This window comes from Falco cherrug, chromosome 1 (assembly GCF_023634085.1).
Source record: "Falco cherrug isolate bFalChe1 chromosome 1, bFalChe1.pri, whole genome shotgun sequence".
Taxonomy (NCBI): Eukaryota; Metazoa; Chordata; class Aves; order Falconiformes; family Falconidae; genus Falco; species Falco cherrug.
The window spans coordinates 20195658-20217125 of record NC_073697.1 but is presented as its reverse complement, the minus strand read 5'-3'; the positions used below and the strand labels follow the sequence as shown (position 1 = coordinate 20217125).

The following is a 21468-nucleotide window of genomic DNA, read 5'->3' as shown; positions in this document are numbered from 1 at the left end:
AATTGAAATTCTTCTGTAGAGACCCAACAAGCTCTGGATCTAGCACTTGTATCCCTGCAGAAAACAGCAACACCACATTTTCAACCCAGAAGTCATATATGCAAGCATGACAGTTAAACTCAGTGTTTATAGACCAGACCTGCAGCATCTGCACGCTCTTGTACAGCACTTTTCCAGCTTCTACATTTTTCAGCAAAACGATGCAGTTTACAGGACAGTACACTGGCGTTTCAATTTGTACCCAATAATTAACCTGTAAAAAATGCACATTAATTATGCATGCATTGTTAACTTCTAATATGCTTCCTGTTAATAAAAGTTGAATATGCATGCAACGTTTAAATCTTAGTCTCTTCAGAGTCAAATTCTCACTGGCTCTTTCATATAATTTTTTTCTAAAACAATTGCATGTCAGTTTGCACTTTTCCTGAACTCAGATCTGAGGCTTCTCTGTCCTCAGAGCTGCAAAGAGCAGATCTTACAATGTCAAGACCCATGTCAGATTTGCAATTTGTCCAAAAGAAAGTGCACACTTTCTCCACAGTTCTTGTCTTCTGGCATTCAGCTGTGTATGGTCCAGCAGCATGCCAGCATCCAGACACAAAATAAACAGAGCAAGCAATAGTTGTTTGTTTTGCCTAAAGCAGAGGGCAAAAGCCCTAAATTAGCTTAAGAAGAAAAAATATTGTTTCCTGTAAATCATACAGTAATATTGTTTTCCCAAGTTTTACTCCTCATCCTTATAAAATATATTACATTTTCTCAACTGTTACCCCATTATAATAATCCACAAAATATTTTTCCCCTTATTTCAGCATGCAAAGTAGAAAACTATTCTAAATGGCTTGATAGTTATCATATAAAGAGAATGCTTTTTCCATTCTCAAAACCTTTATGATGCTACTGTCCATTTCCTAATGCAGAATGCACAGTAAGCTCAGAGTTGAATACGGCAAGGTGCCTCTTCAAATTCCTTTTTGAAGCTGGCTGATCGCAGAACTTGACTTCAATGTTGCCATCACTGAATGCTTCCCTCCTGGCTTCGTCCAAGTCAATGGGATCTCTCCGAGAAACACTTGCCTTTTGCCGCCTCATAGTAATCCCCAGGTTCCCAAGTTGCCTGGTTGGTGATGCATGTTGTTTGACAATGCAGAAGCAGATTGCAGACAAAAAATTTTTCTTGAAGTTTTCATTCATGAAAGCATACACAATAGGGTTGCAAATAGAATTGAAGAATCCTATAATCTGGACAATTGCAAAAGTCATTTTGACTGTCACATCATCATAGTCCTTTTCAAAATCACCTGGAAAGGAAAAAAGAAATATGCTGTAAGCATCAAATGGCATAAATGCCTACTACTTAGCCTATTTATATCCAGTCTGGCATTAGAAGCTTTTGTTTGAAATCAACAAAAGACCTCTCTGGAGGTTCTTAATATTAGCAATAGGGTTTTATCAGCGAGGAACGATCAAGATCTGCCACATGGCCCTGCTTTGCATATAGGTAAATAAGGACAGAGTCATTCAAAAGAGACAATTTATGAGCCAAAAAACTTGTGAAATGGCCAAGCAACAGCAAGCTTCCAGTCTGCTAAGTACTGGCCTTGTTTATTCAAGTTGTTCTTCTGGCTCTGAGTTTCATGTCTGTATTAAATCTGTTAAGTACTTTAACACCAATCCTTGTCTTGTCACTGACCACACACAGCTTCCATCTCTGTGCTGGCACAGATCAGCTCATGGGGGTAAAAATGTATCTTCTTGCTCACATCTCACACTTTTTAAATCACTGAGATCACAGAGGACTGAATACCTTGAATTCCAATACCCAGTGACCAAACTCTCCTGGATAAATACTATAAAGGTTTATATGTCAAGTAAAATAAAGGCCTTGCAGCACCTGAAGTAATTCCTGAATTTGGCAATGAAAAGAAAGCAAACAATTCATGGACCATTACAGACAACCTTAACATGGGACAATTACAACAATTTTAACAGTTACAGCTTCCGACCTTCTGATTCTGACCAGGCATAAACATTGGCTCATCTGACTGGCTGCAGGGCTACTGATTTTTTCTGCTACAACCTTGTTTGTGATAGAAGACAAAGAAATGGCTGGTGCCTTTGGCAAAGTAGCATTCCACAGCTACTGAAAACTTCCTCTTGTTCCTACATAGCCTGCCGCGCAGTCCTGCATGCTATCCCAGTACTCACACAGGAGATGGGAGATGAACAGTGCAAGACTGCAGAGAACATGGCAAACGCAAAAAGCAAAGATAACAAGCACTGAGGGTATTTCCAAGCTAGTATCTAGGCAAGATCACTGAAAAAGTTCAACTGGATTTGTTAGGTATTACCACTATGATGTCCAGTATTTGTATTTCCAATATGCCTACCTCATTAAAACCAGGGCAAGTGAAGGGATAAGTATTTCATAACAGTTTAACTCAAAGCAGTATAACAACTTAAGTGGATGCAAACAGAAGTATTCACACATTGAATTAAGATTAAGTTTGAATTTAAAAGTTCTTGTTCAAGAAGTTTTATAAGAGGTTTTGGAAATAACTTTTACATTCCAGCCAGGTACTTTTGACCTTTTACCAAAGGAGGGTAGCATGACAGACACAGAAAGAAAAAGAATCTACAGAGATTTGCTCACCAATCCAAAAAGTCTTTTTGAGTCTTGTAAGGCACAGCAAACTTCCTTTTCAGGGCTGGATTATGGGCTGTACAAACCCAGTGGCAATGACAACCTCCTTGCTAAAAAGCTTACATTCTAAAAGAACCGGCAGAGAACTTGGGTTCCCTCCCACTCACACTGCACAAAGTTCAGTAGAGTTTACAGCAAGATACAAAGGTTTTATTATTTTTTTTAACTCCGTTAAAACACACAGCAGAGAAGAAATGTGGTTGACAAGTTTATCTCAGATATACGGTATCTCCCAAACACTCCATTAAAGGTCCTTTCCAACCTAAATGAATCCATGATTCTATGATAATAGGTTTTTTGCAATGTTCTTGTTTTCCATGAGCACTGCAGATCTGCCTATCGCTCAGACTTCAGAGTAATTCATCTGTTGTTGGCTATGTATCTCTATTACAAGACAGCGATCCAGGACTTAAAAGCACAACATTAACCTTAGCTAGAAGAAGGTATTATATAGCAGAATGCTACTGCAGCATTAGCTTTTTACAACCTGTTTGTTGTAAAAACAACAAAAAAGTTCCATTATTGTGGGGGAGGGGAACAAACAAAAAAAACCACAAACACCCAGGAAAGGCTTTATTGTATGACACGTGACAGATACTCACTGTATTCTATCATCATGTGAATCACATGGAAAGGAGCCCAACAGACTGCAAAGAGAAACACCACTGTCACCATCATAACAATTGCTCGCTTCTTCTTCCTGAAATTGCATCAAGACATTCCATACTGAATCACTAAGAATTGACTGGCAGTTAGATGTGTCTCTTGAAGTTAGATCTGTAAATGTGTTCTGATGGTTGCAGATGCAAATAAAACCCTGGAATAACGCTCACAAGTGAAACAGACAATGCAGCATCATATAAATCTAGCACATCAATTAACATCTTTTATTTCTCTCTTTTGGGAAAGCAATGGACTTTGCAGCTGCAGCAAGCAATGACATTAGGAAATCCTGCAAGGCATTTTCACTCTATTCAAGTAGATGCAATTCCAATAGTAAGGGCAGAGGGACACATGAAATTCCATTAATAGCTTAATAAAAACCCAAAACAGTCCCTTCCTAGGTCTGGGAGTACTGACCATACTTGCAGCACCTGATGACACAGAAAGTTTGACAGTAAGTCAAACTGCACCTGCAACATTCAACCTTTGCTGGTAGGTGAAGTGCTAGAGTAAAAGCAAGAAACACACTCCCTGCCTCCACTGTAATACCTCACAAACTCAAGGTATACATGAATTTATTATCATCCCCAAATCGATATAATTCATATAACTACATTTATATATGCCAAGAGGGATCTCACACTTGAGCTGAAGAACTAGCAGTTCACTGGTAGCAGTTACAGGATCCTCTCCCCACTGAGAGTAGCCCAAAAACTGCATGTCACCTAAGTCCTGTGAGACTGCACCCTCTTTCAGTTTTGACTTAAGAGGGTCTCCTTAGGCACTTTGTTAGATAAGTATCTGAGAAACTATCTTTAAGCTGCTTGTCAGTATTCTCCTTACAGCCAATACTTAAGGTGATACTCTCCTCAACAAGCAGAACTGCTAGAGGTTTGTAGCACATCAGGCAACAGATCAAAGATCAATTTGCCAAATGAAAGGAAAAAACATGAGCCAATATTAAGGGTAGCCCGCATTTAGTGCTGAATAGCAAAGTTGATAATCATCGATTTTGCTACCTTTTCAGATAGCACATTACCATCTGGATAGTCTCACACACACACACATCTGAAAACACTCAAAACTCTTTGGAAGCAGTATCAAGTTAAACTACCAAAGTATTTTTTAAATTAATTCAGGTTTTTTTCCCATATGCCAATTTAAGTTGTAACAGGATCAAAAAGGAGTGTTCACAGTCTCAGAATTATATAAAGAACTTTCCATAAAACATGCAGAAATAATGTAGCAGCATTTTCCCCAAGTCATCTTCTAACTCATGGCCTCCATGTGTTAAAAACAAGCATTTCACAATATATAACATGAGATTTATTGAAAGGGCTTGACTTCCAAGGTATGGCTACACTCTACTTTGAAGAAAACAATCTGTGTAAATTGCCTTAAAGTGGCTATCTCAGTGTTAAATAACTAGATAGCTTTAATAATCTGGTCTATGCTTGTAGACTTGCCAACAGATAAGAAAAGACAGATTTTAGGGTGTTTTGCACTGCTCTTCAAAAACTGGTGGGGAAAAATAAAAATCTTTCTAGAAGTCAAAGTTCCAACTGTATTTTACTTTACAAACCTTGATATTTTAGACATTTCACTCCCATGAATGGTTTGAAGAACTGAAGCATCTCCCACTCGTTTCTTAATCCAGAGTTCATAGCCAATTTTAGTGTACAAAAAAAGCATCAACATCAGTGGAAGAAGGAAGAGTATAACAAGAATAAAGGTCGTATATATCTTCTGATAAATTGGACTGGCCCATTCTTCCAAGCAACAAACATACACTTTTTCATACAGAAAGTCATACTTAACCTGTAATAAGTGTAAAGGAGATGAGTCACTACAGTGTTTACCCCAAGTGTAAAAACCAAGCACATTCAAATATTCCTTGCTCTTAATACAACCAAAACTCAGACAGACTTTTCAAAGTGGCAAAATTCTTCCAACCGGTTTTCCACATCAAGTGTTGGTTGATTCAAGTTGACAAAGAGAGGTCAGGAGATGCTTTGATTTGCACTTCTCCTCAAAACCTTTTTTTTTTTTTTTAAATGAGGATTTTTCAAAAGACACCTTAGTACACATTCTGCAAGTAAAGATGAGTGTACAGAAATCTCACATATTAGTAACTTTGGAAAAAAAAATTGTTAACATTCAGACTCACAAGCAACAGGTTCCAACCAGTTGTTTGGGTTTTTTTGTTTCCCTCCAAAAGTGTATGGTAGCTCCTTAAACTATAACGGGCAGCTCATTACATTTTAAACTAGGCACAGTTCTTCCACATTTCAGGGAAAGCTATGTCATCCTGAAACCGTAGTCTAAGCCCTACCCTGCCATGTGCCAGTGCACCTGTAAATGAAAAGGAGGCCACAGTGGAAGTCATAGATGCAATTACTGCTCTTTAGCATAATGGTGGAAGGTAGACATGACTAGTCCCTGCTGGTAGTCCTCCCAGTACATGAAGATCCTAATCCTTAGTCTTTCTCATGCTGGCACACAGAACAAAAGCTCCACTTCTCTCAGCTCACTCTCATTTCTTCAGTTTATTCAATTTCATTGCTAAGGTAAAGAAATATCCAGCAAGGACCTAGTTTAAAATTTAAGTTCCCATTTCACCTAACATACCTCAAGCCGTTGCACATGCCACATAGGTGATCCAACAATAAGTGCCAGCAACCAGACTATGCCTGTAAACAAATACATTTTTAAATACTTTGTACAATAAATAGCCCCATAAGTTTTGGATACAAACAGCTTAACAGCTTCACCTTTAAGTCAAGAAAAGCAGACAATTTAAACAAATAACAAAGTTTTTGATATGAAGCATATACTAGTCAACATTCACACCAATAACAGTATGCTCTTTTGTCACCAGTTTTCTTTCTCTCAAACTACCTTCATTTATTGGTATACAAGTGTAAAGGCCACTTAATTCGCACTGTATGTTCTCTTTGTGTTACAAAGGAAAGGCCATTTAAGCTGTTACCTTGCTTTAGCAGTGCTTGTACATTTTGAACAAAGAAATGAAAAAAAAGAAAAAAAAATAAAAGCTTGCCAAAGGTTTATCAGTCTTGGTTACATAAATTTTTGACTTCAGATTCCAAGCCTATTGTCAGGGTTTTAGCTAGTAATTACTGTAAATACAGGCACTATCCTTGAGATATATCTGGTAACATTTATAAAATATCATTAATCCTGCCTCTGAATCACTGGTCATATCAGTGCCTTCTCTCCTGTCATGTCATCTATACCAGCACACTGAAGATTATTTCACCATGCACACAGTTACTGGAGATGCCTAAAATCTTACCAAGCATTGTGAAAGCTCTTTTATTGGTGTACTGCCACTTCATTTTTAGTGGATGCACAATTCCCTGGTGTCTTTCCACAGCAATGCAGGTCATTGTAAGAATCTCCGTTACAATAGCAGTGGATTGAACAAACGGTACCATCTTGCAAGTGAAGGCACCTGCAATAGTCAGAAAGTAAAGTATGCAACTGCTGCAGTTCATGAAAAAGCTGTTAATACTGGAGTGAATTAATTAGTCAATACTCAAGTGCTATTGTACAAGAAGAACAGACTAAGATTCTTAGACTTATTTTAACAGCTCAACTGCTAAGTCACCCAAGTTATTCGTCAAATGCAGCTTTCAATAGTCCTTCTTCCATCGTACGCACTACATCTGCAAAACCAAGACTTCTAAGGACATATTAGCTTGCTCTGTATCAGACATTTATTCCTATTTCACTTCTGACCAAGTCTTCCATCATCTGTTTTCAAATGCGCCAAGTTACAAGGATATTTATTATCTTTTTATCTTGGCATATTACTCTTCAGTTTTATGAAGGTCTTAGTGTTACCTGTTTAAAAGTTTACCTTTTCTGCTGTTGTAAATACATTCCTTCTGCTCATTTAAATACCACTCTATTTGTACACTTCGACATTTAATGCAACATTTTGCCAAGCAATATATAGATAAATATATAGGAGTCCTCTAAGAGGTGTAACATAAGAGAAGTTCAGCTTCATCACCTTTCCGTTCTCCAATTTCCCTCTTTCCTGATTAACACATTATGTTAAAGATGCTGTCCAAATTAAATGCAATTTCCTGCCTGCATTTTCACAGTTCTATAGGTTCCCATTGTATTTATGCACAGCTAGCACAGATCTTCAGAATTCATTACTGCTATAGCTTCCCAAAAGTACATATGCAATCCTTAACATACCATTCTCCATTACTCATCCTCAAGGTCCAACTATCTTAGAAACTGTGGTGTAAATTACTGTCAGAAATCTTATTTTAATGCCTTTCCCAACCTACTTCTCATTTACTCATTTTCCAACCATATTTCTGACCCTAAGATAATTTTGTATGATGGCATTCTCAGTTCCCTCACGTTCTTACAATTTAGTATCAGCTAATCATTTCTGCTACAGCTGGGGTTATTTCCCTTATTTGATCATTAATGATACCTTACCTAAATATAATCTATGAACTCAAAATAGACAAAGGAATATCTAATCCAATCATAAATCAAGCTTTAAGATGCTACAGACACCAGCCACAAAAGCATTAGAAAACAGAAAACAGGATACTATCAAAACTTAATCTTGCCCTCCATGAAGGAAACAAGGAACAGGGAAACTTCTGTCTGCTAGGCCAGACTAAAAGCCACTGTAACTTACAAGAAGGAACTGGTTTACTACTGGTCTTACCAATTCTAGCTGCCCCCAAAAAAATCACTTTTTATGTAGCTCTAAAAAGGTAAGGAGAGGGCAAGGGGCAAAGGATGGAAGTCAAGTACATACTCAACACCAGCAACACCGTGGATGTGCACAGAGATCTGGCTTAAAACAATAAAAATGCACCATGCTGCCCAATTTCAAGTTACTTGAATGAAATCTTAGCATAGTCAGTAGGAACTGCATGGAAGAAGGTACACTGGGCTGCAGATCTGTTTCTCACAGGGTATGTGTTTTTCCAGGGTCTCAGGAAGAGCAAGACTTGATATCTTGTATCAACAGCAATTTATGCAATAAAATTCCCCCCGCTTCCTCCTTGGCTTCAGTAAGCACAAAGTAAAAACCCTTATGAAATATGGCCGACATCTTATTAACTCAGCATCTCAGCAGTTTCTCAGTACACCACACATGCAAGCACTAGACCCACTCAAGTGAAATTTACAGTCCTTCAACCAGTGTGTTGAAACTTCCTGTAGTAAGATAACAAAAAGCAAGCTCAAATCGTATCTCTGCACATGGCAGATGGTGAGTACAACCAAAGAGGCGGCTACGGCGCACAATCTCTGCCCACTTCTGAAAATCAGCTTACTGCCATGAGTAAACAGAGCTAAAATGATCTTCAGCCAAATCCAAATCCTCCTTGGAATCAAAAGGAGAGTTTCCACTGTTGGTTTCAAGTGCTTTGCTTTGCAGACTAAGTTACAAGCGACTCCTGATACAAATAACATGAACAGAAAAGCAAAATTTGTATATGAAACAAATGCTTAAGTTCCTATTTCACTAAAGAAATGAGCTGAAGTTTGAGTGCTGGAGCTGTGGCAAAAGAAACCCTGATCAAATTTAGTCCACTTGAACTACAATCCATTACAGGGGTTTACCTGTAATGCACTACACCTTCACTTAAGTCCCAGCATCCCAGGGTATTCTTAGGAAGAAAAGAAATATCACACTATTACTCAAGTAACAAATGAGGCAACCTGAAATTAGTATTTCAGAATAGTAGAAAGCTCAGAGTGAATACTGGTTATTCCAAGGATATTCTGAAACAGAACATTAGACAGAACAGATTACTGAAAGGACTTCAGAAGTCCTTTATGAAAGGCCAACCATCATTTTATTCATTGGGATTTAGCTGCCTAATGTCCAAAGGGTTGATTCTATTGCCCTGCTCCTTCAGATACTTCCAGGGTACAGGTTCCCAGCATGGCCTCACGGAGTTGTCTCAGTCAGTCTTGGCAAGCACAAAAGAGAATTAAGAGAACCGTGGAACAACACTGGTTGGAAACAAACTCGAGATCTTTGATCTAACCTCATGGCAGGATCCACAATCAAGCCAGATCAAACCAGATGCAGCCCAGAGGATCCAGATCTTGAAGACCTCCAAGGCCAAAGACAGCACAGCCTTCCCTGGGTAAGCCTCTTCCTCTGCTTGACTGTCCTCACATGGAAAAATGTTTTCCTTATATTCTGACTTTCTTGTTTCAGTTGAAACATTTTACCTCTTTTCCTCCTGCCATGCACTGCTGAGAAGAGCCTGGGTTCATCTTCTCAGTAACCTTCCAGTATGCAATGCAAAATGCTGCTAGGTTGCCCCAAAACTGTCTCTTCTCCAGGCTCAACAAGCTCCATTCTGTCAGCTTTTCCACCCATATAGGGCAGCTGCTCCCACACTTGACATCTGGATGGCCCTCTGCTGAACCAGTTTATCAATATCCTTCTTGTACTGTGGGTCCAAAACTGGACACCGTATTCTGGACACTAAACACAACCTTGCCTGTGAGACTCTATTTAACAGGCAAAGTAGGTTTTACTACATCTAAGCCTTCCCAAAACAGAGATAATGCACTTCCTCCTTCCCTTAAATTGATCACATGCTATAATCGCTGAACAAGGGAAGTGTGTAGAAGGGGGCCTCAAATCCAGGGTCTCCAACCCTGAGGAGAAAGCCATACTGTTAGGGCCCCACCTCCAGGACCACCCCCTGAAATGAGCCATCTCACAAGAATACTTAAGGATTTTCACATCCAGGAAAAAAAAAAACCAACCTCACACAATACCTGCAAACTTGCATACTCACTACTAGGGAAAGAGGTAGTGAGGTCCAGTCCCCGATCCAATAATGCATGCACATTTCACTTAATATTTAACCCATTTGTGTAAAAAAAACCTTCACCTGCAACAAGAAGAAACTGATGCAACCTCATTCTTGAGTGCCTGTTAGTTGAAAAATTCCCTTCTGGAACAGCTGAGGGAAAAAAAGCCAATTTTTACTATAAGGAAGACATATTAAGTTGGGGGGGGGGGGATTTAAATTCTGTTACTGTATCTATCATAGTTTAGACAGTGAAATTAAAGACAGAGAGGCAAAAACCAGACCTGTATACATGTATCACTACATTTTACACATCGAGTCTATTCTTCACGTGTTTGTGTTCAGACTTATGACAGAGTGGCAAAATTTTAAAGAATATAGTAGTTCATGCTTTTTTCCTAATCACGCTGATAAAAGCACAGAGTTTAGAACATGGTTTGGAGGTAACATTATTTAACAGCTAGTATTATCCAACTCTTCACTAACATTCACTAACATAACTGCTAGATAATCCGGTTATTTGTATCAGGTGCTATGTCCTTGTCATTATATACTCACCTATAATAAATCAACATTGGATTAAGAATACAATGAAGTTCTTTATCTCCCAATCAATCTGAAAATAAGAATGGATTTGCTTTTTATCTTCATGATAAAAGCACTTGAATGGTTTTATTTTATTATTTACTTATTTTTAAACAACATATTCTTCAAAGCATATTTTCAGATCCTATCTAAAGAGGACAACTAGTAAAGAAGTAACATACAAAAGTAAAGAATAAAACCCCACTTCAGTGAGTTTCAGTCAGGATTATTTAAATCTCACTCCTTAGAGTCTTTTTGGAGTCCTTAAGCTAATCACTATTTGAATAAAGGAAGAATTTGCCAAAGAAAGAACTTCATTTTAATGGAGGAAGGAAGGTAATGTGAACTCTATGCACACTCAAGTAATGCTGAAAAAGCAAAAAGGGTTTAAGAGAATTTTTTAAATACAATGTTTAAAAGTTCTCTTGAGACAGACCAATCATCAACATAAACCTACAGCTGCTGTCAAGAAAACACCAACCCAAATTGCAATAATCAGACTAGAAGAGGCAAGTAGCCTTTGATAAGGAAGAAAGCAATTGGACTTATTTGTCTTTCAAAGGTGAGAAACAGAAGCAGCAGGGAAGTATGCACTCCACTTCAAAGCTAAAAAAAAAAAAAAAAAAAAAAAAAAAAAAAAAAAAAAAAAAGAGGTAAGAAAGGACGATATCTACTTGCTTCGAATAAATCTGATATGTCAGTTACAACAGTACATTCACTGCCTACAGGTAACTGCTGAAAACAATGCTGTCCTCTTGCACTTCAGTTACACTGCAACGCCCATCCAGCAACTTCATCATCGTTAGTAAATGACAACTATATAATAAATTACGTTAGAAAATATTGATTGATTAAGTTTCCCTAAGGGGAAAAAAAAACACCTTATGACATGCATATATATAAAATATCCTCTTACTTATCAAAAAGTAGTCTTCTAACTTGTAAAAGAACTATATTTAATTAAACAGACACCTCACATTTTAATCATTAACTGGCAAAATGAAACCCCTTTCTAGAAAAATAGCTATGAAGTTGTCCTGGTTTCAGCTGAGATGGAGTTAATTATCTTCTTAGGAGCTACTATGGTGCTGTGTTTTGGCTTTGATGTGAGACTTTTCAGTTCCTTGGGCCTTGTTAGCAAAAAGGGTGGAGGGGCTCAAGGAACTGGGAGGGGACAGAGTCAGGTCTGCTGACCCAAACTAGCCAAAGAGGTACTCCAGACCATGGGACATCATGCCAGGTATATATACCTGGGGGGTTGGCGGGGTGGGCAAATCGTTTCTGGGGGACTGACTGGGCATTGGTTGGCAGGTGGTGAGCAGCTGAATTGTGCCTCACTAGCTTCTTTCTTCCTTTCCCTCTGGATTTTATTCTTTTCTTCCCCCTTTTCATTATATACTGTTATTGTCATTGTTGTTACTATTGTTCTTTCATTTTTATTCTATTATTAAATTGTTCTTATCCCAACTCCCGAGTTTTACATTCCTTTCCAACTTTCCTCCACACCCCTCTGAGTGAGGGGGGAGTGAGCAGGTGTCTGTGTGGTACTTAATTACCAGCTGGGTTAAGCCACAACAGAAGTGCAGATTCCAAACAACATTAAAATGTATATATACCCATGTTACCTAGCTGCTGATTTAAATCATTAATTACTAAAGCCACCTTCACTATCAAGTGAAGGAATTTAAAAGCTTAGTCACTTCTTTCCGAGGTGACCATCTTGTTCTGTTATTACTAATTCTTTATCTTAAATCCCTACAGCCTTTAAATCACTGAAAACAAATCAAAATCATTATTTGCCTCTTCTTTAAATGATGAGAAGTACAACAAAAGCAGACAAAAAAGCATGCACCAGAATCATTATTTGCCTCTTCCTTCAATGGAGTGCAATAAAAGTGGGGAAAAGCATGCAAAAAAGCAGACACCAGAATCATTATTTGCCTCTTCTTTCAATGAAGAGTGCAATAAAAGCAGGGAAAAAAAGCACGCAAAAAAAGGCAGGCAAATTGTACAGTTCCAGCAGGATTTGGCCACAGCCCACCTAACACAACCGTATGCTCCTGATCAGTCACCCACTCTTAGAAGAGAAGTCAGTCTATGTGGACTACTCTGCTTCCCTATGTATTACTGTTCATTGATCCAATTTACATTTCTTCCCTCAGGTTTCACAACAGATCACCTGGTAAATACAACATACAGGATTGCAAAGCAAGAGCAGACTTCAAAAAAGAAAATCCTCTTCTACTGCCTGCTTATGCATCCCATCCTGGACTTAACCAGCCATTTTGAGAACAGAAGACATTCCCCTCGTCCCTAAATCAGAATCGGGACATAATTATAAAAATCCAGGATTAATGCAGTCGCTGACTTACCCTTGAAAACAATGTTCAGCTTGATTCATGTGAAAAGCCCGGCTAGATAGATCCTCAAACTGAAGTTTAAATTCTTGAGCCTGACTCCAAAATTTGTTTGGACACCAGCTACCTGAGGTCATTAACGACCATTAAATGAGCCAAACTAGAAAGAGGGAGCTTTGGGAAAATGGGGCTGCTTTCTGCTTCCCAATGCAAAACACACAGCTAGACTTATTCCAGGTCTTTGGGACACCCAGGACATTTTTATACCATACTGCAGAAAATACGTAACAGCTATGTAATGCCTTCAAATGCAGAGCTAAACACAGCTCCAGTACATTACGCATTCTGAGACGACTTCGGCACTGAACTCTTCTTGTTCTAAAACAAGACTGAAGTGTTCCTAGTGTCTCTTTCTCAGATTCTGGTTCTTCTGGGTTTCCCCCCCTCTTTTTTTTTTTTGGCTGTAGCTATATTGAATCTTTCAGAACAGAATTTTGCTTAATTACTTTATAGCTTGCAAAAGAAGTTTCAGGCATCCACTATGCCTAATATCAGAAAGAATCCAATCCATATTTTTTCAGAATTTCTAAATTCTAAACCTCTAAAGACTGTTTAACAATATTTTTTTTCTTGAAAAGACTTGCTGAAAAATTATCTCCTTTTTTGCCTGCTCATTTTTCACTTACATACCTCCTGTCCAGAAACAGCTGACTTCTTTGAATATTTTAAATAATAACAATACCTTACCTAATATCTTAAATATTTTTATTATGTATATTTTAATTATTAATTTTAAATGTTTAACCTTCTACAAGCTAAGTCTTTCAGCAAAGACTTCAAACAGACTGTTAGCAAAGACAACACTGCAGGATTTAATACTGACCACTTCCAATTGGGAAAGAAAATTATTTGCACAGGAACACTGGGAATGAAAATAACTAATTGCTTCCCTTTTTCAAGAAGCTAAGATGTTCCCAGAAATATTCCTTATGCACTGCTAAAAACTGCAAAGATTATTCAAGCAACGCTTAGTTTTCCCCAATGATAACACATTCAGAAGGCTGCAAATATAAATGGTATTCACTTAAACAATTCCTTATGCCTTCATTATCAGATGTTGTGGCTGTAACTATGATTTAGACATTTCATTACCCATTTAAAAGATGGGGTTTTCTTTATTACGGTAACAAAGGCAAAATCCTGAAACGATTCTCTGATAAAAGGTAAATTGCTCCTTCTTCTGTTCCATGTTGTTGGCCAAGCCCTTGCACTACAATCTCTATCACAGCTTGTAAACCAGTTCTCTCCAGTTCACATGATGCAAGTAAGTTAAGATTTCTTATAACTTCTGGGCAGAAAATAAGTCAGTCATCATTACAGAGATGATAACCTTAAGGGCCTTTCATACCTGGGCAATGCTTGTTTTATATAGATTCTCAGGTATACAGGCATTTTGCATCCTTAGGAGTTTACTATCCATGATGCACAAGTCTCTCACATGTTACCTATACAGGATAAAGAACATTATACATACGCTTGCCCAGAAAAAGACACGAGTGTAGCACTTGAGAGTAGACTTGTGGTAGTTTAAGTCTGTTCATGGTCAACTAAAACAGCTGAGATAAAATGGCATGGCATGAGCCCACACACCTCAAATAGCCTATAGTTTATTCACTGATGCCAGATGGAGTCCACACTATTCCCTCTACCCTGCAATTTGAAATCATGGACCACACACCTTGGGCTAGCTGACCTAGGTATTCCACACTGTGTACCCTCCTTCTCCCTTCCCTCCAAGGCTCACATGCAGCTTCAGTGGCTTTGTAAATCCATGGGCAGAGAAACAGGCACCACAGTCTTCAGGCAAACGTGGATCAGCAGCTTATTTCAAAATGCAGCCATTGGTGAGCAAAACCAAATACAGGCACGCAAAGATGCAGAATAGCTGTGCAGCAAAGTACCGCTACTAGAACACAAAACTACTGCAGTAAACTACTGTCTGCCTTTGTGGTACAATCAACAAGTAGTACAGCTGGATTTTCGGCAGGGATACAGATCAAAGACCCTGAACTCTTCTCAAGAGACACTGACCAGCAGGGAGCAGAACAGGGCAAGGCAAGCACATTCCCAATTCACTCAATGCAAGGCAGAGAATGCCAGGTATTTGTACCAAGCAAAAGCACATAATAACCACTTCATATGAAACCAATCTACCTGCATCCTAAAACTTGCTTTATTTCTTTGCCTGACTAATGCAACAGCAAATATTTCACATCAGTCATTGTGTTTAATATTTACACTAATTAACGATATGCACAACTTGAAGAAATTCCCCATGCAGAATATGTCAGTACTTGTTGTTTTGCTGCTTTTAAGCAAAACACCCTGCCAACATATTATATATATATATATATATATATATATATAAAAAACCCTAAGCCTATTATTTCCTTTACTGAGGCATTCACTGTAAAATCCCTTCTCAAACCGTCTTCATACAGGATTTTACTCCTGCCTCTACTCATAAGCAAACACCCCAAAATACCCAATAGCGGAGCATGGAGAATGAAGGGAAGGCAAGCTTTCACCAAGACAGAACTACAAAATCACCCTGCTCTTAACACAAGCAGATCAATCCCAAGACACAACTTCTCACACTGCAGGAGGCAAACGAAAAGCACTCATGTCCCTGACCCGGTTTACAGCAAGACTAGACAATTTAAATTGGAAAGCTAGAAAAAAGCTTAAAAATTGAACATTCAAATAACTGGATCTCTCCCATCAGCTTTACCATCTAGTATTAACCCTAACAGCACGTCAGCAGTTTGAGAGTATTTGGAAACTTTTCATTATCAAAGAACATTCCAGAAGGGAGTCAGAGTGAAGAAGTTTCTAATGTCACACTGAAGAGATCAGAGGTATCCAGGAATATCAGACACAAAAGGCCCAGTGATTTCCATCACTAAGTGATGTACAGAAGACCCACCCCTCTCCTGAATGGCAGCTGGAGGTGAGACAAGATATGGGAGGGCATCTCAAATGCTGCTGTTGGTTCAGTGATGCCTCAGATGACTCACTACTCTATGACAAGAAAAGCCACCAAGTGATACCTGTCTTGAGAATACACATTCTAACTGTTAAAACACAAAATTCACAAGGAAAATGAAGCATAGTGCTAGATGAGGTTACAGTAGACCTTTTGCCAAGGCTGTTGTATTACGCAACATCAAAAGTAATTCTCCAGTAGCTGCTTCAGGCAGTTCTGTAAAGATAACACTGTTATTCAGCTAACTAAGCAATGTCAGAAAATAAAGCAATTCCTGTAATATCTGCTCCAGAGACAAAAGCCCAAATGTATCTGTAACAGCACTGTCATCATTATGACAATGAGACTACTACTGCTGCCTCTTACCTACCATCACAAAAGCAAAACCTCAGCTGCTTCAGTCTGCACCACGACCTTAGCTGTATGCATCGATTTGCCCCTTATTCAAGTTCCCGTTTTATCTTCCTCTCAACAATAAGTGTGATCCCAGTGACCATTTATGCCAAAGCCACAATCTTCATTTTTTTCCACAGTATCTTCCACGTTATAAAGATTAACTTGAAGGACTTTCAATAAAAGTTCCCATAGAAATTACAGACATTTTAGTTGCAAAGTATAAAGTAAAAAATTAAATCATATACTATCACTATAAGTCTCACATAGCTATACAGATTCTTAAAGAGATCGAAGAATCAAAAGTGTGACCCATTCACTCATTTTTAGTCAATACAGTGCTGCTCCCAGTTGCTACCTATGTAGAACTCGCAGGTCTGTTTTAATGTTGCATAATTACCAGGCAAAGTGCAGCACACACAGTTTCTTGAAACTGCAGTTGCTAAACTGTAGGTGAAATGAAAATGTATTAATCAATATACTGTGGAAAAAGTCATGCCAGTGCTTTCTTTAGTTTTTCCCCATCTCTGTCAGAATTTCTGATAGGTGTACTGCAGTGAACCTGAGGAATCTTCAGTTTCTAAGGAATTCTAACAAACACTATCTATTAGGTGAACCACTTTACCATCCACCAGTTCAATTACTCTGTGTCACCAGCTATCAACATTCTCCTTGGAGTCCTATTGTAAACTATGTACACCTGGAACCCTTCGGAGTGAAACTGTTTCACCCTTCACTTTAGGAGGACCAAAATGGTATGTAGTCCTTTCTGATAGCAGCCCATATTGTCTTAAAAGACAACAGCTACTCTAAAACTGTGGCTAGTCTTATGATTTCTATGTTCTCCTTCTACAGTCTAGAGTGTTTGCAATTTTGCCCTCACCTCTCCCATTCTGCTGTGGGTTTCTGAAGAGGAAAAAGAAGAGAAAGAAACACAAACACACACATACAAGCATGGAAGTAACAAACCAGTTCCAAATCAAAGGCAAGTACAAAACATGCACATCTCGGTTCACATCACCTACTACAGAAGCTTGTTTTAGTGATGCAAGTGCAAATCAATCAAGATGTTAAATGACTAAATGCTCAGAAATGCAAAGGTATTTCTCTAGCATCAAGTGTCTCAGGATGCACCACTCTTTCCAGCAAGGATATATTACATAAGTCTAATCACCTTTTATTTAACAGAGTTGGAGCTTGCACAACTCAGAGATGATGCATTAAGGTGGATGAGAATAAGCTTTTTCAGACTACAAAACAAAAAACAAAAGGAAAATTAAACCAGTAAAGCCAACAAGGACAAGGCTCCTTCCAGATTGTCATGCTCCAATTTCCAGTACAACTATAATCACTATTCACACTTCACAGTGCGAGCCTCAGGAATCAGATACCTTTGGGATACCAACAGTTTACATCCCATTTGTTTTCCTGAATTTTGCTTCACACCCCACACCCCCAACAGTGAAGGGTAACACCCATCAATTATGTTACTTATCATGTCCTCCCAGTACCCTGTTAAAGGGAATTTTGTTACCAGGACCATAAAGGCTGCTATCAAAGTCAACAGGATGTATTGTACTGAAGATGCTCTAGCACAGCAAAGAGAGTAGACAAAAAGTACAGTAAAATCCACAAAACAGTATACTTTAAAGTATGCAGCTACTGAATATCTGAAGGTATTTGTCACAACTATGCTATCTTTTACACTCACGACTTCCAAAATTGACTTGTCAAGTGTCTTCAGTAACAAAAGGTAAATGGAAACATACTGTTTCCCTGTACTGTTCCACATGCCTGTGCCACATCTGCCGTAATTCACCTCAGAAGGCTTCATCTCGCCCCACTTTTAGTTGATTCTGGTCATACGTGCAGTCAAGCTGACAGACCAGGGTCTTCCTTAGGAATGAGAAGAATCACCCCTCTTTAGGGAAAGCTACTCAATTCAGTCCTCTCCCCTTCATGTGGGATCTCTTGACACTCCCAGTAATCTTCTGCTGTATTCCTTGAGGAAGGAGAACCAAAACTACCACAGTCAAAAAGAAGGCATAGCAGTATAGCTATCAATTTACTCCATTATTTTTATTTACATATCCTTATTAGTTTTGGGGTTCAACATCTGTACTGTCTTAGAACAGTGGTTACCTCCCCCAAAAGGCAACTTGTAAGAAAATGGAACAGTTGTCCTTACTGTCAGCAGTCCCTGCAGTTTTATATTCATCACAGTAAGTTCTGGTTTTCAGACAAAAATAAAGCCATTTCTCACAGGGTTAGGTATCCATGTGCTTTTCAAGTCTCCTCTGATGTGTCTATTCCCAGCCTGCATTCCAGTCCATTGGATGTACTGGAATTCTCCATTTTCTGAGGGTAACCTTCACTATCTTCCAACAACTAAAGCACTGGAAGCCTTGGAAATTGAAACATAACTGTGTCACTTTATGAATACCTTTTCTGTTTACACTGAAATATTCTGAAAAATATTTTCATTTGTGGTTGTACAAGATGCTGTCTGCTACTTGCTGCAAAACCATCCCTTTTTCCACTTATAATTGCGAAACACTGTTTTAAGACCAAGAAAAAGAAAATAAATACCATTTGCAGTGTTACTTCACCTATGTCTTCTTCTTACTTTATTACCTTGGAGCTGGGATGCACAACAAAGAAAAAGCTAATAATACGTTCCAGGCATCAGGGAGGTGCTGTCTAAAGGTCTTTCACATCAACAGGAATACAACACAATTTGCAAGATACAGGCATATCTTGAAATTAATGCATCCTTTCAACATAAATTCTGTGTGTTCCCTCACTCCTTTATTTCACAAAGGATGCATTCTTTCTACTCACAACAGGTTAAAGAGGCCTGACTCCGAGTCGACTGCTGTCAGAGGAACCCGAGGTGAATAGAATGGCATTTCACTAGCCAGACAGCTTCTGTTACTTAGAAAACCAGAGAAGGTACTGCGAAAAGACCTCAACACCACCTGACATACCATTCCTCACACATACTGCAACTTGTAGCGAATACACAGAATACATGTATGAAAGCACACTGGGTTTAACATAACCTGAATGAGTGGTATAGCCACTATTTAGCCCTGCGGAAAAGCAGCTGACTTTTCAAGTTTTCGCCGACGAGTTTAAGCCCTTAAGCGAGTAGGAAGAGCTCCGCAGGGCAGCGCAGAAATAACGCGGCCCTGAGGGAGGACAGCGGCCCCTCACAGCGGGGCGGATGCGCCGCTCCCCCTCAGCGCGGGGCCGGCCCCGAGGGCCAAGGCTGCCCGGCGCTCACCGCGGGGACATTCACACCCCTCGGGCTCCCCCAGCGCGGGCGGGAGGGAGACGGGGTCCCTCACGGGGGACGCTGGCCACAAGCACGGCCCTACCGCCGCGCATCACCGGCCGCCCCCCCCCCCCCCCCCCCCCCACAGCGTCACCTCCCTCCAGCGGCCGCCGAGCCTCCGCCGGCCCGGGACTGCCCGCCCCGGCACCCACCGCCGAGCCAGTTAGAGGAGATGTTCTGCAACATGGTGAAGGGGACGCAGAAGAAGGCGATGAGGAGGTCGCTGAGCGCCAGGGAGCAAATGAAGATGTTGGTGACGGTCCTCATGGCTTTGCTGCGGGTCACCACGTAGAGCACCAGGCAGTTGCCGAAGAGCGCCAGGGCGAAGATGAGCACGCAGATGAGGACGAAGGCCACCTTGGTGCGCCCCGGCAACTCCGGGATGTACACCAGCGGCTGCAGCCCGTAGAGGGCGATGAACTGCTCCCGCGTCACGTTGTTGTCCCGCAGGAGCTGCGCGAACTGCTCCGGGGTGATGTTCAGGGACCGCATGGCGCCGTCCTTCTCAGTCCCCTCAGCGCCGCCGCCCGCGCCCCGCCATCACCAGCCCACCGTCCCTCCGGCACTCTGCCGGGGCGCGGGCGGACCGGGCCCGGCGCGCGGCAGCGGAGGCGCGCGGAGCCGCAACAGCCCGCGGGGGACGAAGCGGCGGCAAACTTCGACACGGCGGCGCCGCCCGCCGTATCCAGCGAGCCCCGGGCGGGGGGGCGGCAGCCAATGAGCTCGCAGCGCGGGAACGCCCCGGCCACGCCGCCGTGGAGCGGCTCCGCGCCTGAGGGAGCGGCTGGCGCCCCGCGCTGCCCGGCGGCAGGTGGCTGTCGTTCGCCGCGCGTCTCCCCAGCCGAGGCTCGAAATGCCCGAGGTGGGGGCTAAGACTACCGAACCAGCCTCTCCTCAGGTTTGGATCAGGCTGAGAGGGAAATGAAAGAGATTGTGTAGTAGATACATGGTTGCCTGCACGGAGGGACGTTCGTGCCACACGCTGGTCTGTGCCCAGGCCAAACGAGGCAACAGGGGGGGTTATCTGCCCTTCCAGCCCTCATCTGTGCCAATGCTGCTGCAGGCCTTCACGTGATGATGAACCAAAGCTCATCATAGAAAAAAAAAAAAGTAATTTTCCAAACTTTTGGCCATTGAGCTCAAGAGCCCAGGAGGCTCCAGAAGATTCCTTTCCCAGGCAGACATTCACCAGCAGTATAACTGCTGTTGCTGGAGGAGGCTTGTCAGAATCCCATCCCACTCAACCTAGCTGGCTAGGCTACTTAGGTAAGGTTATATACACTACTAATGTTACTGAAAAATCAGAGACAAAACCCTCTAATTCTCGTTTTGGCATGTTAGAAAGCAGGCATTCTTTATTTTCGGCACCAGATGCACGGGGGTAAATTCTGCCCAATGTGCATACTTTGTTCACTGTTTATCTTTGTATGGTTGATCTATACATATTAATAAAATTTCTGAGAAACTATTAGTGTATTCATTACAGTTCCAAGAACTACTTGTATCTACACTCTTACTACACATGTGGGGCTTAATGGGTC

The 21468-nt window shown here is 40.5% G+C and overlaps 1 protein-coding gene across 1 annotated transcript; it reads right to left on the bottom strand.

The window, feature by feature from the left end:
* Window positions 1–712: 712 nt before the first annotated feature.
* QRFPR (pyroglutamylated RFamide peptide receptor) lies at window positions 713–20572 on the bottom strand. Its single transcript, XM_005433769.2, has 6 exons — window positions 20080–20572; window positions 6684–6842; window positions 5999–6060; window positions 4953–5188; window positions 3310–3407; window positions 713–1304 (listed from the first exon to the last, which is right to left on the bottom strand). The coding sequence occupies exons 1-6, from the start codon at window positions 20417–20419 to the stop codon at window positions 901–903; spliced, it is 1299 nt and encodes a 432-aa protein (XP_005433826.1). The 5' UTR covers window positions 20420–20572; the 3' UTR covers window positions 713–900.
* Window positions 20573–21468: the final 896 nt, after the last annotated feature.